This window comes from Gopherus flavomarginatus, chromosome 5 (genome assembly GCF_025201925.1).
Source record: "Gopherus flavomarginatus isolate rGopFla2 chromosome 5, rGopFla2.mat.asm, whole genome shotgun sequence".
In the NCBI taxonomy this organism is placed as follows: domain Eukaryota; kingdom Metazoa; phylum Chordata; order Testudines; family Testudinidae; genus Gopherus; species Gopherus flavomarginatus.
This window is the reverse complement of record NC_066621.1, coordinates 158665277-158681498: the sequence shown is the minus strand read 5'-3', so window position 1 is coordinate 158681498 and position 16222 is coordinate 158665277. Positions and strand designations below refer to the sequence as shown.

Sequence of the window (16222 nt, the reverse complement as noted above, 5' to 3'; positions counted from 1 at the left end):
AACCATTTTCAGCCTGGTTGATGAGGTTTTTGGGAGACAAACCACCAATTCAGTATTGTTTTCTTTTGCAGTTTGTTTTTCAAATGTTAAACTGATTTTTGGCATCAAAGATTGCAGTATGATTCCTGTTGCTTATTGACCTCTTTAATTTATTCTAATGTGTCATAATTTTTTTATTAGGGGATACAACAGGGCATAATTGAAGGAGATTTTGCTCTTTGCATTAGTTTGTATCATGGTTATGAACTACTGCTGCAGATGGGAACACGATCATTATTTATCTTCCTGTGTGGAATTATGGACGGATCAAAAGGTAAAATGCATTCACAAACAAACTCTCTCTGCTCCTTATTTCCTCCTCCAATTTAATTTTCAGGAAATAAAAACATATTATGTTGAGTACCAGGTTTATATGAGTATTTAAAATTATTTAGAACAAAAACAGCTTAACAAATGGGTTGCACATGAAATTTGTATATTTTCTTTTTGCGGCTTACGTTTTGATGAAAATATCATGCTCAACGTAAGCCTTTAGAAATAATCTGTAGATGAGATAATGTAGTTAGATTGAGAAAGCAATGATGTGTGTGGCGATAGATCAATGAAGTATGAGGAAGAGGTAATCAGAGTTCAGCACCCAATACAGCAATAGACATGAAAAGAGACAGAACTAGCCATTAAAAGATTTTTGCAGAAAAGGATTAAGTCTTTAAGGTAATCTCTATGCTGGCAAAAAAAAATGGACCTGTAATTCCCAACAATTCAGCTCTATTGGTAATAGCAGCCGTGGGAGACACAGTATGGCAATACTCTGTTGTTTTTACCATCATGTCTCCTGGCCCTGCAGAGTGATGGTAAAATGCCTGAACACTGTCTGCACTACATCTTCTTATCTTGCCATCACCAGTGGAGTATAGCTTGTTCCATTTTTGATGGTATAGAAAAGTTCTTCTTCGAGTGATTGCTCATATCCATTCCAGTTAGGTGTGCGCGCCGCGCGTGCACATTCGTCGGAAAACTTTTACCCTAGCAACTCGGTGGGCCGGCAGGTCGCCCCCTAGAGTGGCGCCATCATGGCGCTCGATATATATCCCTGCCGGCCCACCCGCTCCTCAGTTCCTTCTTACCGCCCGTGTCGGTCGTTGGAACAGTGGAGCGCGGCTTAGCTGACCTCCACTTCCCTAGCTACTCGTAGTTCTCGTATATAGTTATACAGTTATAATTCTTTTATATATATATTTGTATAGTTATACGTTTTTCTCTGCTAACATAGTTAGATTGATAATTGTTAGCGGGGTTCAGGAAGTAGCCCCTTCCATGAACCCGGTGCCGGAGCCCATGCACAGCTCACCGGGTTTTAAAATGGGCTCGGCCTGCCAGAAGCCGATGCCGAAGGGAGATCCACACGACTCCTGTTTGAAGTGCCTCAGGGAATCACTTGACAGCTAAGTACCCCATTTGCAAGGCTTTTAAGCCGAGAACAAAAAGGAGCGGGACTTTCACTTACCCCTCCACCTTGGGCGCCGAGCGATGATCAAGCGACTGGCGGAAGCGCCTCCTCGGCACCGGACTCCGCCGGTACTGCCAAGGCCTTTCGGCACCGGCCGTCGCCGGCACCGAAGTCGACTCGGCACCGCTCCCTTCCTCCGAGGTTGAGAGAGCCTACAATTCCTGCTGGTGCCTGACGGCTCCCCGGCACGCGCCGTGGTAGAGCCCCCTGCTCCTGCTGCTTCCGTGCCACCTGCATCGCAGCCAGAGAGCTCGCCTAAGTCGGATGGCCCGGCACCAACACCTGCAGAGGCACCGATGACATCGGCACCGTCGATTCCAGTCCCCCAGGGCCATTGAATCCGGTGCCTAACAGCTCCCCGGCACGCGCCGTGGTAGAGCTTACTGCTCCTGCTGCTTCCGTGCCGACTGCACCGCAGCCAGAGAGCTCGTCTAAGTCGGATCGCCTGGCACCAACACCTGCTGAGGCACCAACGACGTCGGCACCGTCGATCCCGGTCGCACAAGGGCCGTAGAATCCGGTGCCTGACGGCTCCCCGGCACGCGCCGTGGTTGAGCTACTGCTCCTGCTGCTTCCGTGCCATCGGCACCGCAGCCAGAGAGCTCGTCTAAGTCGGATCGCCTGGCACCAACACCTGCTGCGGCACCGACGACGTCGGCACCGTCGATCCCGGTCCCACAAGGGCCGTAGAATCCGGTGCCTGACGGCTCCCCGGCACGCGCCGTGGTTGAGCTTCTGCTCCTGCTGCTTCCGTGCCAACGGCACCGCAGCCAGAGAGCTCGTCTAGTCGGATCGCCTGGCACCAGCACCTGCTGCGGCACCGACGACGTCGGCACCGTCGATCCCGGTCCCACAAGGGCCGTAGAATCCGGTGCCTGACGGCTCCCCGGCACGCGCCGTGGTTGAGCTACTGCTCCTGCTGCTTCCGTGCCAACGGCACCGCAGCCAGAGAGCTCGTCTCAGTCGGATCGCCCCGCACCGACACTTGCTGCGACACCGACGACGTCGGCACCGTCGATCCCGGTCCCATAAAGGCCGTAGAATCCGGTGCCTGACGGCTCCCCGGCACGCGCCGTGGTTGAGCTACTGCTCCTGCTGCTTCCGTGCCAACGGCGCCGCAGCCAGCTCGTCTAAGTCGGATTGCCCGGCACCGACACCTCTGAGGCACCAACAACGTCGGCACCGTCGATTCCAGTCCCGCAAGGGCCGTGGAATCCGGTGCCTGACGGCTCCCCGGCGCGCGCCGTGGTTGAGCTTATTGCTCCTGCTGCTTCCGTGCCGACGGCACCGCAGCCACACAGCTCATCTAACTCGGATCGCCCGGCACCGACGCCCACCGAAGCTCTGACGACCTCGGTACCGTCGATCCCGGTCCCATGAGGGCCGTCGAATCCGGTGCCTGACAGCTCCCCAGTATGCACTGTGGTTGAGCCTGCTGTTCCCTCCATGCTGGAGGCATTACCAACGGCGAGGGATCTCATTGCCATGACAGAGTCGATGCTGCCTGACCCCGGCACCGCCGGTGCGGGTAATACAGTCTCTTCATGTGACCATCCTCTGTCAGCACAGCAGAGCGGCACCGTTCATGATCACGGTCCCGCAGACACTCCAGATCCTGTCGGCACGCCCGACACCACTTGCAGTCCCGGTGCTGTTTTCCTCATCGGTACTAGTCGCACTCGCTGCACCGGTCGGTATCCCATTCGCCGACCCGCTATCGGCACCGTTCCGACTCCCGGCACCGCGACAGGTATTTTGACTCCTGTAGCCTCTCCCCGAGCCTCGAGAGTTCGGTCGACCTCCAGGCACCATTCTGGTTGCGGGTCTGGATCTCGTTCCAGGTACCGGTACGCATCCCGGTGCTGGTTCCCGGTGCCGAGTTGGGCAAGGTCCGATAGAGTCAGAGACTCTGCCTGTGCCTTCTTTTAGTACCTCCATGGCCATCCGGACACGCATGCGTGTCATCCCACATGCGCAGATCTTATGCTCAGGAGCACGATTCTGATATGATGGCCAGCGGGCGCCAGCCCCGAAACCGGCCAAGAGTTCGCTGCCGTCTTGGAGGACGGGGGAAAAGAAAAAGGTACCCAGAGCATCCCTCCAGGCCTCGTTGGATGCAGCAGACTCTGCGGCCAGGACTCTGGCCTTTGGTGTCGCCATGAGGTGCATCTCATGGCTCCAGGTTTTAAACCTCCGGCCGGAGCTGCAGTATGCCATTCAGGATTTACCCTTTGTGGTAAAGGCCTTTCGCGGCAAAGACAGCCCCAGGCTGCCAAACCTAATGGACAATAGGGTCCTAATGCGCTCTCTCAGCATGCATTTGCCAGCGACCAAACGCAGGCCTTTCTGCCCCCACCCGCCATACTCTGTGCCTAGCCAGAGACAGGACTTTGGCAAACGGCGAGGCCAAGGCGGTCGCAGACGAACGTCAGGACCCCTAAAGAGCCCAGGTCAAGGTCCCTTGCAATTACCACTGGGACCAAAGACGAACCTTCCAAGGTGCGCCTGAGGGCGGTGTACCAGTCACAGACCGGGATCCCAATCCCGCTTTCTCCTGGCGTGGCCCTAGTTAATTTCAGATCGCTGGATCCTGCGCACGGTGGAGCATAGATACCACCTCTAATTTGTTCCAGCCCTGTCCCCATTCAGGGACCCCTCTCACGAGCAATTCCTCGTACAAGAGGTGCAGACGCCGATGGACGAAAGGGGCAAGGGGTTTTACTCCCGTTATGCCCTAGTTCCCCACTCGAACGCAGGTCTCAGACCTTCCTAGTCCTGCACGGACTCAACCGGTTTAGGATAAGGTTGAAGTTCTGCACGGTATCCCTGGGAACCATTATTCCATCCTTGCCTCCTGGGGGCTACTATGCCGCCCTGGATATGAAGGACGCGTACTTTCGCTACGCCATCTTCCCTCCGCACAGGAGATACCTCCGCTTTCTAGCTGACTGTCAGTACTTCTGGTTTACGGCCATAGTCGCCGCCTACCTTCGCTGATGTCGGATATGCGTTTTTCCGTATCTGGACGATTCGCTTATCCGAGGAGACTCTGAGACACAAACCACTCAGCGCGTGGGCATCGTCACGGTCTTATTCACAGGTCGAGGCCTGATGATTACTATAGAGCAATCCACTCTGGTTCCCACGCAGAGGTTGGACTTCCTAGGAGCTATCTTGGTCTCCTACCTAGCCGGAGCCTGCTTATCACAACTGCGGTTTTAGGCGATGGCAACAATCATCTGAGGTCTGCAGGCTTTCCCAACGACCTCGGCTCGTACTTGTCTCAGTCTCCTGGGTCCATGGTTGCCCGCAAGTTGGTAACCAAACATGCCAAGCTCCGCCTCCGTCCTTTCCAAGTCCGACTCACCTCGGCGTACCACCCGGACAGGGAGCCAATGGTCATGGTAGTCACCGTTTCCTCGAGCACCTTAGGCTCCCTAGAGTGGTGGCTAACTCCCTCCCTGGTGTGGGCAGGGAGGCGGTTTCCTCCGCCCCAGCCCTCACTGCCCCTGACGACGGACGCGTCATCTCTCTGCTCAAGTGCTCACGGTCACCTCCGAGCTTAAGGCCTTTGGTCTTCTCGGGAGCTGGCATTCCACATCAATGCCCCAAAAATGAGAGTAGTCCGCCTGGCGTACCAGGGGTTCCAGCGGCAGCTGCGAGGCCGTTGTATCTCGGTGTTTACAGCCAACACAGCGGCCATGTGCTTCATAAGTATCCAGGGAGGGACATGGTCCTCCCCCCCCCCTTTTTTGTCAGGAGGCCATCCATTTCCGGGACTTTTGCATGGCCTACTCGATGGAGCTGGTGACGTCCTTTCTCCCAGGCGTTCGGAACGTCTTGGCGCTTGGACTCAGCAGGTCTTTCCTGTCTTACGAGTGATCACTCTGCCCCATGTGAGGCGTTCTGCTGTCCAGAAGCGGAGATGTTTCCTCACATAGACCTGTTCGCTCACCGAGAGAGCAGAAAATGCCAGATGTTCTGCTCCTTCCAAGGTCTCTCCTCAGGATCGGTCCTGGGCGCATTCCTGATGCCGTGGAAAGGCCAACTCCATTATGCCTTCCCACTGTTCCCACTGGTTCATTAGGTCCTGCTCAAACTCCGCAGGGGCAGAGCGCGCATCATCATGATCACTCCAGAGTGGTCCAGGCAGCACTGATATACCACGTTGCTCGGCCTGTCAATAACAGACCCAATTACCCTGCCACCCCACCCAGACCTCATCACTCAGGGCAACAACAGGCTTCGTCACTCGGACCTGCAGCCTCTTCGCCTCACGGTGTGGCCGCTGCGTAACTGAGCCGGGGTGACAGGAAGCCTTCCACCTGGTCAACGTACCGGGCCAGGTGGAAGCGTTTCTTCTACAGCTGCAATACGCTCGATCTTGCTCCTGCTGAGGTCTCGACCCCCTCTATTTGGCCTACCTCTGGCCTTCAGCGGCAGGTCCTGGCGGTATCATCGCTGAGGATACACTCAGCAACCATCTCTACCTTCCAGCCAGGCTAAGGTGGACGTTCCGTGTTCTCATGCTCTATGGGTTCGAGATCCCTCAAGGGCTTGGAGAGCTTGCACCCTCGGGTGCGCCGCCAGCCCCAACCTGGGACCTCAACCTAGTTTTAATCAGACTTATGTCTCCCCCAGTCGAGCCGTTCACGACTGGCCCTCTGATATACCCGTCTTGGACGACAAACTTTCCTCGTAGCTGTTACATCGGCCAGACGGGTCTCCAAGCTCAGAGCTCGTACGAGGGTTCCGCCGTACACTAGGTTTCACAAAGACAAGGTGCAGTTATGACCGCACCCGGCTTTCCTCCCTAAGGTGGTTTCGGCCTTTCATGTTACCCACAGCTCAACGCAATGGGCACAACCATTGCACTCCTTGGACATCTGTGGAGTGCTCGCATTTATATTGCGCTGCCAGAACCATTTCGTAAGGTGCCCCAGCTCTGTCACGGTAGCAGGCCAAAGGGAGGGCTTGCTTGTTTTCCTCTCAGAGGATCACATCTCGGGTGATGGCAGACTTCCGAACTTGTTATGATTTGGCTCATATTTTCCCCAAGCCACATCATCGTGCAGTTTACCAGGGCTCAGGCTTCATCTGCCGCCTTGCTGGCTCGTGTTCCTACCCACGAGATCTGTCGCGCAGCTCCATTGGTCCTCGGTCCATACCTTTGCTTCGCAGTATGCCCTGGTTCAACAGTCAAGAGATGCTGTAGCCTCTGACTCAGCAGTTTTCATTCTGCCACATTTCACTCCGACCCCACCGCCTACGTAAGGCTTGGGATTCACCTAACTGGAATGGATATGAGCAATCACTCGAAGAAGAAAAGACGGTTACTTACCTTTGTAACTGTTGTTCTTCGAGATGTGTTGCTCACATCCATTCCACACCCGCCCTCCTTCCCCACTGTCGGAGTAGCCGGCAAGAAGGAACTGAGGAGCGGGTGGGCCGGCAGGGATATATATCGAGCGCCATGATGGCGCCACTCTAGGGGGCGACCTGCCGGCCCACCGAGTTGCTAGGGTAAAAGTTTTCCGACGAATGTGCACGCGCGGCGCGCACACCTAACTGGAATGGATATGAGCAACACATCTCGAAGAACAACAGTTACAAAGGTAAGTAACCGTCTTATCTTACTGTGATATAAAACCTGGATTCTTCTTTGACTGACCTCCTGCATATTCCTGTGTGTGGGATTAGTACCTCCTGGCATCAAGCTGTGTGATCTTCTATAGGGCAGTGTCTGGGGCCACTTGCCCTTCCCTAATGCGCATATGCACACACATATATTTACATGGTGATGGGTCCTGAGAGTATAAAATGGGAATGGTCCCAACTGCTTCTCAGTTCCTTCTTTACTGCCAAAGGTGCAGTTATTGCACACGAGATCCTCGATGCTTTCCTCATCTAGCATCAGCTTTGGTGATGTACCAGCCTAAGTGCAATACAGCATATTCACAAGCAGTGAGCCTCTGTCTAGCATAAGTTACTCAGAGGATGGGTCCCCAGACCTATCTGAATTGGCTAGAGCTGGTGTTGAGAACCTGGCATGGTTAACTTTGCTTTTAGAGGGAGCACCATAGTCCCCTGATCCTTTGGGGTCTACTATCTTGGCACTCTTATACCCAGATCTGTCCTGGAGTCTTTCCAGTATCAGAAACTTAATCTCAGATGAACACTACACAAAGGTGATGGTTACAGATGGTTGACTTTCAGTGCCTGCAGAAATAGTTGACTGAGGGTATCAAAGTTCTTTTTGTGGGAGTCCTCCAGATGAAATCAGTGGAAATGTTCAAGTTTCCAGGTTGAGGTTCTGGTTAGTATCTAGCATGGCCTTTATCAGCTCCACTATTCTTTAGATGGTTTCCTTAACCAAGTGCAAGGTGTGCTTAAGTGCAAGACACCCTCTGCACCAACACCTTTGAAAACCATTCCCAGGCTCAATATGAGGTGGCTCTTGTTCCTACTGGTTCTCATCAGTGCCTCACTATTTATTGGCTGTGAAAGTGACCAAGACTTATTATCTGGTGCCAGTGCCCTGACCTTGAAACCGTCCAAAACCATTAGTGTCCAGAGACACTTAGGTTCCAAACATTGGCATCAATGCTTTGTTTCTGAAGCGAGTTCATAAAGAGCTTTCCTGGAGTGTGCTCCACTGTCATCAGCCAATGCTGCATCACTACTGGCATGCTTTTTTCTATTCATGTCTAATGAACTGCTCATTGAAACTCTGAGTTTCTAAGATGCTATACTTTAATAAATTAAAAAGAAAAGTTGGCAGCCATTCCATGGACCTTGCTGCCTGGGCACCAAATCCCTCTGTTCCAATTGGAGTGAGTCTTCAGGTACGTTTTCTCCAGTGCTGTAGCCCTGGAACCTATTCTTCTGCAGTGCCATTAAGACTTTCATCCTATTTTAGGTACTTACATATTACTGTAGTATCTGAGCACATCACAATCTTTCATGTATTTTTTCTCACAACTCACCTGTGAGGTAGGGAAGTTCTGTAGGTCCCATTTTACAGATGGGACCTGAGGCACAGAGAAGATAAATGACTTGCCCACGGTCATACAAGAAGGGACTTGAACCTAGGTCTCTCAAGTCATAGGCTAGGGCTCTAACTTCTGGAACATCCTTCCTCAACCTGTCTTCCATCTGAGCACAGCAGGCAGTCTAATATCAGGCACAGGTGCCTCAGAAGAGTTCTTGCTGTTTAAACTTTCCTGAGCCTGCACACTCAAGTACTGACAGTGCCCAGTGGAAAGCACTTAACTTGTGAAGTTCTCATTCTCAACTGTGATTAAGGAATTGTTTCTAGGCAACACAGTAGCTGAAAATTACAACCTATAAATCAACACTGGCATTTATATTGCCTCTTTTCACAGGACAGTCTCCAGCCCTGTTACATCAGTACAACTAACCTCAGGTCTCCAGGAGATGCTTTGCTTTAAATGGCACCTTTAAAAAATAAAAATTAAAGAAAACCTGGCTATTCTGACCACCTCTCTCTCAGATGTCAGGGCATTTTTTCATTCATTTCTGCATCTGGACCTTGGCCCACAGACAGGCTCCTTAACAGTGTAACTGGGTGATACCGCACCCAGGCTATATCTGTGGTCTTCACAACACTGATTTACAAAACCTTTACTTCTTCTTGACCCTACTTACAACTGAACCACTTAAATCTCAGATCATTCAGGATGAAAAAGGTGAAGGTAACATATGCATATAAGGAAATTCCCTTCTCACTTCCCTTACCATCTCTAAAGGAATATTTCCAGATAGTGGACTGGGATATTTATCTTGCCACCCACCCCCACCTTTTCAAGGTTTGTGGATCTGGTCCCAGATGAAAGCTTTCTCTTTGGCCAAATAGTCATGTAGTGTAGGATGGAGAGCTATGTCTAGGCAGATACTTTGAGAGAGTTTTCATACAGTGACACAGATGTCTGTCTTAGATTTTGTTCAGGTACTATGTAGTACAAGAAGAGTAGTCCTGACTAGGCAAGGAGACCACGCGTTGTCTCCAGTTCTGATACATGGTCAAACAAGACCTGATGTCCTTGACAGAAGCCCCTTCTCTTGGGCTGGAACCAGGAATTCCTCTGTGTATTCTCTTTGATCCTATTGGTTCAGGAGATCTGTCTGCAGATCAGCTGGCTTGGAGCCAAGATGTTGTTAGTAATTGTTACCAGGGTTTGTCTTTGAATATGATATGTTTTCTCAATTCACTGGATCTTTGTTTTCAAACTGAGTAAGAAAATCTGTTAGAGCCTGAGTCTCCAGTGGTTGACACACTCTGACTTCTGGATTGTTCAGATGCTCTCCAAAAGTTCAGTGGATCCTATCAAAAAGCAGGAATGTTGGACCAAACAAACCTCTTGCTTTTAACATTGCCATCACTTATGTTTTGAACATTCAGAACTGTTTTGAGTTCATTTAGGCTACATGGGCTGTGATTTCAGTTTTTACCCTTGCAATCTAGGGGCAACGGTCCTTGCTCACCTTACTACGACGTGTATTATGGATGGTTTGATCCGAGGCTCTTAAGGTTGCTTGAGGTAATTGCTTTGCTTTGATGGCTACACCAAAGGAAACTTGATTTGCTCCTAGCAACACATGTGGTTGTGCTGTGGGCATCATGATATGGATGTAGCTGTCCTGGGATATTTCCTCTGCTTCATGTATCTCTTTTTCTGCTTTTGAGATTGGAGTCTTGTTTCACAAAGCTCTTGGGACCTCTGGTTTGTCAGTGTCATCTGTACCATTCAGCAGATATCTGTGAAGAAGGCATTCCTCATAGTCATAGTTTCAGCCCACAGACTTACTTAGATACAGGCCAGATGGCAAATACTCCCTAAACTGTAGAGCATATGAGAAATGTGATTTGGTCAGTGTCCTCATGCCCATTTTCAGTCTCAAGTCATCTGTTTCCATCTTGTACAGGCCACTAACCTGTCTGTATTTTCCAAGTCTCATTTATGCCCTTGTTATGACTTCCCCATGTACAATTACCTGGCTATATCAAAAGATATTAACTAATCTGAACCCAGCACCCATATTACAGGCCTTCTTACTAGTTTTACTAGTTTGTTTTAATAGAAATTGAAAAACTATTACTTGACAAACTGTGTATGTTCTTAAAGCAAAAAAAATTGTTGTCCTTCACTGAGGTCTGATTTGGGAGAACAAGACTGTGGGCACTTCTAATACTCTCTTGATCTGTCATCTAAAGATGATGTTCATTTTTAAGTTCTTGTTCACTTGGAACTTCTCATCCCATTTTCTGAGAGGTACTGCTCACTAATCTCCCACAAATGGGACAATGCAGAGCCACTCGAAAAGAGATTTACCAGTAACTATTCTTCAAGTATGTCACCTCTGCATATTCCCACTCCTCACCAACTCTCCTCCACTTCTTTTGAGTCTTAAGTCAATAATTCCAAAATTTCGCAATGAACTAGGACTGGTTGGAGCCTTGGTCAAAATGGCTCTCAAGATGATTGTGCAGTTCCATGCCAGAAGATGCCAGCCACAGAAGTCTGAATGTGCAGGGGTGTCACTCTCAAGCAATAACAGTTATTGGCGAGTAACCTCACCCACCCTTTCTTTGTGGCTAGATGGAAAGGAATGTTGGTTCTCAAACTTTCTTTTGTAACATGGGGCCATGATATGGAAAAAGCTGAGAACCACTTATCTAGAAAGGGAGCAGGAACAAACAGATGCATGGAGTAAGATACACAATATATTTTAACCACTTAGAGTATGTCTACGCTGTGTTGTAAACCCTGGTCTGTGGGACCTGCGCTTGTGGAGTTGGTATTTTGAAGCCCATGCTTGAGTGTCCACATTGCATTGTAAACCTGTGTCTACAGTTGTGGGACCCAGGTCTCTCAACCATGCTAGCATGTCCATACTGCACTATGCAGACGTTCTGACTTGATTTTGTGGCTTGAACTGCATCCACACCGCAAACTGACAGGGCTTGGACCCAGATCACAGTAGGACTAGGGCTTGGATCCCTCTACACATTCCCCAGATGGATCCAAGGAACCAGGTCCTGAGTGCTTGCTGACCCAAGTCAGAAAGATTTGTGTGTGGGTGGTAGGGGGGTTGGGCTTACATCTAAGTCTGCCCCTGGATTTCCAATGCCCTTATTAATTTAGAAAGAAACTAATATGAATCTGGCCAGGTCTACACTATACACTTACTTCAGAATAACTACAACAGTCTAGGGCGTGAACAATGTTGTTATACCTATCTTAACTCCCTGTGTAGACAGCTCTGTGTCGGCAGGAGAGCTTCTCCCACTGATATAGCTACCGCTTCTCGCAGATGTGTGGAGTTGTTAAGCTGATAGGAGCTGTGTCCTGTTGGGTTACAGCATCTTCACCAGAGGTGCTACAGTGGCGCAGCTGCAACAGTGCAACTGTGCTGATGCAGGTTTGTAGGGTAGACCAACCATCTTGATTCTTACCATTTTATTGCTCAAGTCTTGATGAATTGATGAATCTTGCATTCATGATACCATTATCACTTCTGGATGGTTGAATGCAAGCTACAAAATTACTAAATGAGTTATTGGTGACTGCTGTTACTGCTGTCTGAGAGTGAAGTTTGATACCAATTTAAAAAAAAACAAAACTTACAGAATGCCTCAGATCATAGAAACGATTAGCAAATAATAATGTGTATGCTAGTGTTTTGTGACATTCGTGCATCGGTAGTTTTACAATGTACTGCTTTCATATATGCTTACTTTGACATTTTTATAGTACTGTTGTATTAGTAGATGCATGCACTGGAGTATGCATTCATTATTTTTAATAAATAGAGAGTTCTTCAGTTTCACTGCTCCCTTAAGCCCTTTCTACAATGGGAAGTTGATTTACAGACAACATCCTCAGTCACAGCAGGTTCCCTTGAACCAGTGCTGGCAATAGTTCAGCTGTTAGGGTAACCAGGACAAACCTTTTTTCTGCACTGTTACAGAAACATTCAAGAAGACATATAACACTGTCCTGCTTACACTAGTAGCTCAGCTGTTTTCAGCTATGGGTCCCTGAGTTCAGAAAGCATCTTCAACAGCTGGCCAGTTTCCTAATATAAACTGGGTGCTATTAAAGAGACAAGGTGAGTGAGATATATCTTTTGTTGGACCAACTTCTGTTGGTGAAAAAGACAAGCTTAAGACTTCTTTAATAATAATTTTTGATTTGCCTGAACAGGATGTAGACTTCTGTTATGTGCATTTAATCCTCGTATGTACACACTAAACTCCCTGAAATAATATTGACTCCCAATTACATAAGCCTTTCCATAATAACTTTAGCTTCTTCAGAAAATTCTATTTGTATTTTAGTTAAGGAAATGTGGAATTGATTCTAAATTAAATTCAAGTTATATGTAGCAAAACACCAAATCTTTAAGATTACTCAAGAGATTGAATATTAAACCATTTTATCTTTTTATAAAGGCTTGACTCGTGCCAGGAATGAACTTAGCCGGAATGAGGACTTCATGAAATTGTATCGCCAACTTGAAACTATGTTTTCAGACACGTCTGTGACTTCAGCAAATGGAAATCTTCTTTACAACAATAGAACAGGTCAGTGTTTACCTTTGATGTCAGCATATTTGCTTCCTGGCTTTTTTCTAAAAGAGCATTTTCTCTCTTTCCTAGTGCACTTTAAGGTTAAGGTAGCACAAAACTGGATAGTAGTTCAATTGCAGCTTTTACGTGTTCTATTTAATCAATTTCGTCTGCCTTCCAATTACACTTTTGTAGGACTGAAGCAGTGAAGTTCAGTTAGAATTAACGATAAATTATTATTATAATCTCTTAACTAGCCTTGTGCAATACTTTTTTAATTTGACCACAACAAAAGTAATGTGCAGGTCTTGAAAAACTGGGTTTAGCAAATATGCGTTTCAGTAATGAGTTTCCTGAAGTTCATGTGCTAGATAGTTATTGTAATTAGACTGGAAATGTTGGGAATTGATGCTTGTCAAATTTGGAAGAGAGAAGTAGAATAAGAAAACAATGTTCACAGAACCTCGTATATACTTACTCCAGATAAAGACACAAAGGTATATTTTTAAAAATGACCTTATTTGATTTACAGGACCTACAAATAAAAATAAAATCATCTACAGTCATCCAAAATTAAAGAAATTAGAAGAAGTCGTAGTAGAACACTTCAAATCCTGGAAGGGATGTACAGGTAAATGTTAGTCTCCAGAATGTAATCTAATCACACTATCTGGGTATGAATCCATAATATTCTTCTTTAATTGTTTCATTCATATAAATTGAAATGTCCCTAGCCTCATTTTGCCAAAAGCTGGGAATGAGCGACAGGAGATAGATCACTTGATTACCTGTTCTGTTCATTCCCTCTGAAGTACCTGGCATTGGCCCTCTGTTGGAAGGCAGGATACTGGGCTAGATGGACCATTGGTCTGACCTAGTATGGCTGCTCTTATGTTCTTATTCTTTAATTGATTGAAACTCTTGCATATTTTGCTAGGTATTTTTATTTTATCCACTTGAAAAAATATCCTTGTGATGGGGCAGGTGTCCCTCACTAGAATAAAAGGGGTTAAAAGCAGCCCTAAGTAGGCTGCGCCGGAAGCAACCAATCAGAGGTGAGCTGAAAAGAGTAGCCAGTCAGAGCCAATCAGGCCCATATAAAAAGAGAGCTGCAAGGCAGAGGAAGGCAGTTCTCTGCTGGGAGCCCAGGGAGGAAGGACTGTGTCCATGAAGTGCCAAGAGAACTGCCAGCACACTGGACAGAGCAGTGCTGAAAACGGGGGCTGAGGAAGACAGAGGGTATGTCTACACTACGGGATTATTCCGATTTTACATAAACCGGTTTTGTAAAACAGATTCTATACGGTCGAGTGCACGCGGCCACACTAAGCACATTAATTCGGTGGTGTGCATTCATGGTCCAAGACTAGCGTCGATTTCTGGAGCGTTGCATTGTGGGTAGCTATCCCATAGCTATCCCATAGTTCCCGCAGTCTCCCCCGCCCATTGGAATTCTGGGTTGAGACCCCAATGCATGATGGTGCAAAAACAGTGTCACGGGTGATTCTGGGTGCATGTTGTCACTCATTCCTTCCTCCGTGAAAGCAACGGCAGACAATCATTTCGCGCCCTTTTTCCCAGGATTGCCCTGGCACACGCCATAACACGGCAACCATGGAGCCCGTTCAGCTTTTTTTTTACTGTCACCGTATGTCTACTGGATGTTGCTAACAAAGGCGGTACTGCAGCGCTACACAGCAGCATTTATTTGCCTTTGCAAGATAGCAGAGACGGTTATCAGTAGTTCTGTACCGTCTGCCATGCCATTGTAAATTGGCAATGAGATGACGGTTATCAGTCGTTCTGTACCATCTGCTGCTGTCATGGGTGCCCCTGGCTGAGGTCGGCTGGGGGCGCAAAGACAAAAATAGGAATGATTCCCTGAGTCAATCCTTCCTTTATGGTATCTAAAAATAGTCAGTCCTGCCTAGAATATGGGGCAAGTGTACTAGAGAACCAGTGTACCAGAGAGCACAGCCGATCCGTGTCAGATCCGCAGAAATGATGAGCTACGTGCCATTCTAGGGGATGCCCCTGCAACAACCCCACTTGTTGCTTCCCTGCTCCCCCAACCCTCCTGGGCTACCATTGCAGTGTCCCCCCATTTGTGTGATGAAGTAATAAAGAATGCAGGAAAAAGAAACACTGACTTTTTATTGAGATAAAATGAGGGGGAGGCAGCCTCCAACTGCTATGATAGTCCAGGCAGGACATTAAACGGTGGAGGGGAGAGGAGCCCAGCATCCCGCTGCTATGATAGTCCAGGCAGTACAAAATCTTTTCCTTACACATGAAAGGGAGGGGGCTGATGGAGCTCAGCCCCCAGTTGCTATGATGAAGATGATTACCAGCCGTTCTGTACCATCTACTGGGAATGACCGGGAGTCATTCCTATTTTTACCCAGGCACCCCCCGGCCAACCTCACCTGAGGCCAGCCAGGAGCACACACGGGATGATGATGACAACAGATAGCAGTCATATTGTACCGTCTGCCACCGGAGAAGGGAGAGGAGAGGATACTGCTGTTCACTGTCGCAGCATCACGTCTACCAGATGCCTGCAGTAGACATAAGGTGACACTGAAAAAAGTCAAGAAACAATTTTTTTCCCTTTTCTTTCACGGTGGAAGAGGGGGGTAAATTAATGAGCTATACCCTGAACCACCCCGGACAATGTGTTTGACCCTACAGGCATTGGGAGCTCAGCCAAGAATGCAAATACTTTTCGGAGACTGCTGGGGACTGTGGGATAGCTGGAGTCCTCGGTACCCTCTCCCTCCCTCCATAAGCGTCCATTTGATTCTTTGGCTTTCCGTTACACTTGTCACACAGCACTGTGCTGTGTACTCTGTATCATAGCCTGGAGATTTTTTTCAAATGCTTTGGCATTTCGTCTTGTGTCACGGAGCTGTGATAGAACAGATCTGTCTCCCTATACCGTGATCAGATCCAGTATCTCCTGTACGGTCCATGCTGTAGCTCTTTTTGGATTTGGGACTGCATCGCGACCCGTGCTGATCAGAACTCCACGCTGGGCAAACAGGAAATGAAATTCAAAAGTTCGCAGGGCTTTTCCTGTCTACCTGGTCAGTGATCCGAGTTCAGATTGCTGTCCAGAG

General features: G+C 48.4%; 1 protein-coding gene across 1 annotated transcript in view; it reads left to right on the top strand.

Annotated features, from left to right (window-relative positions):
• Positions 1-16222, top strand: part of FANCM (FA complementation group M) — a 171457-nt gene that overhangs the window by 78893 nt on the left and 76342 nt on the right. Inside the window, 3 exon segments of the mRNA XM_050954582.1 lie at positions 181-313; positions 12987-13118; positions 13636-13734. Of these exon segments, the coding sequence (XP_050810539.1) occupies positions 181-313; positions 12987-13118; positions 13636-13734 (364 nt within the window).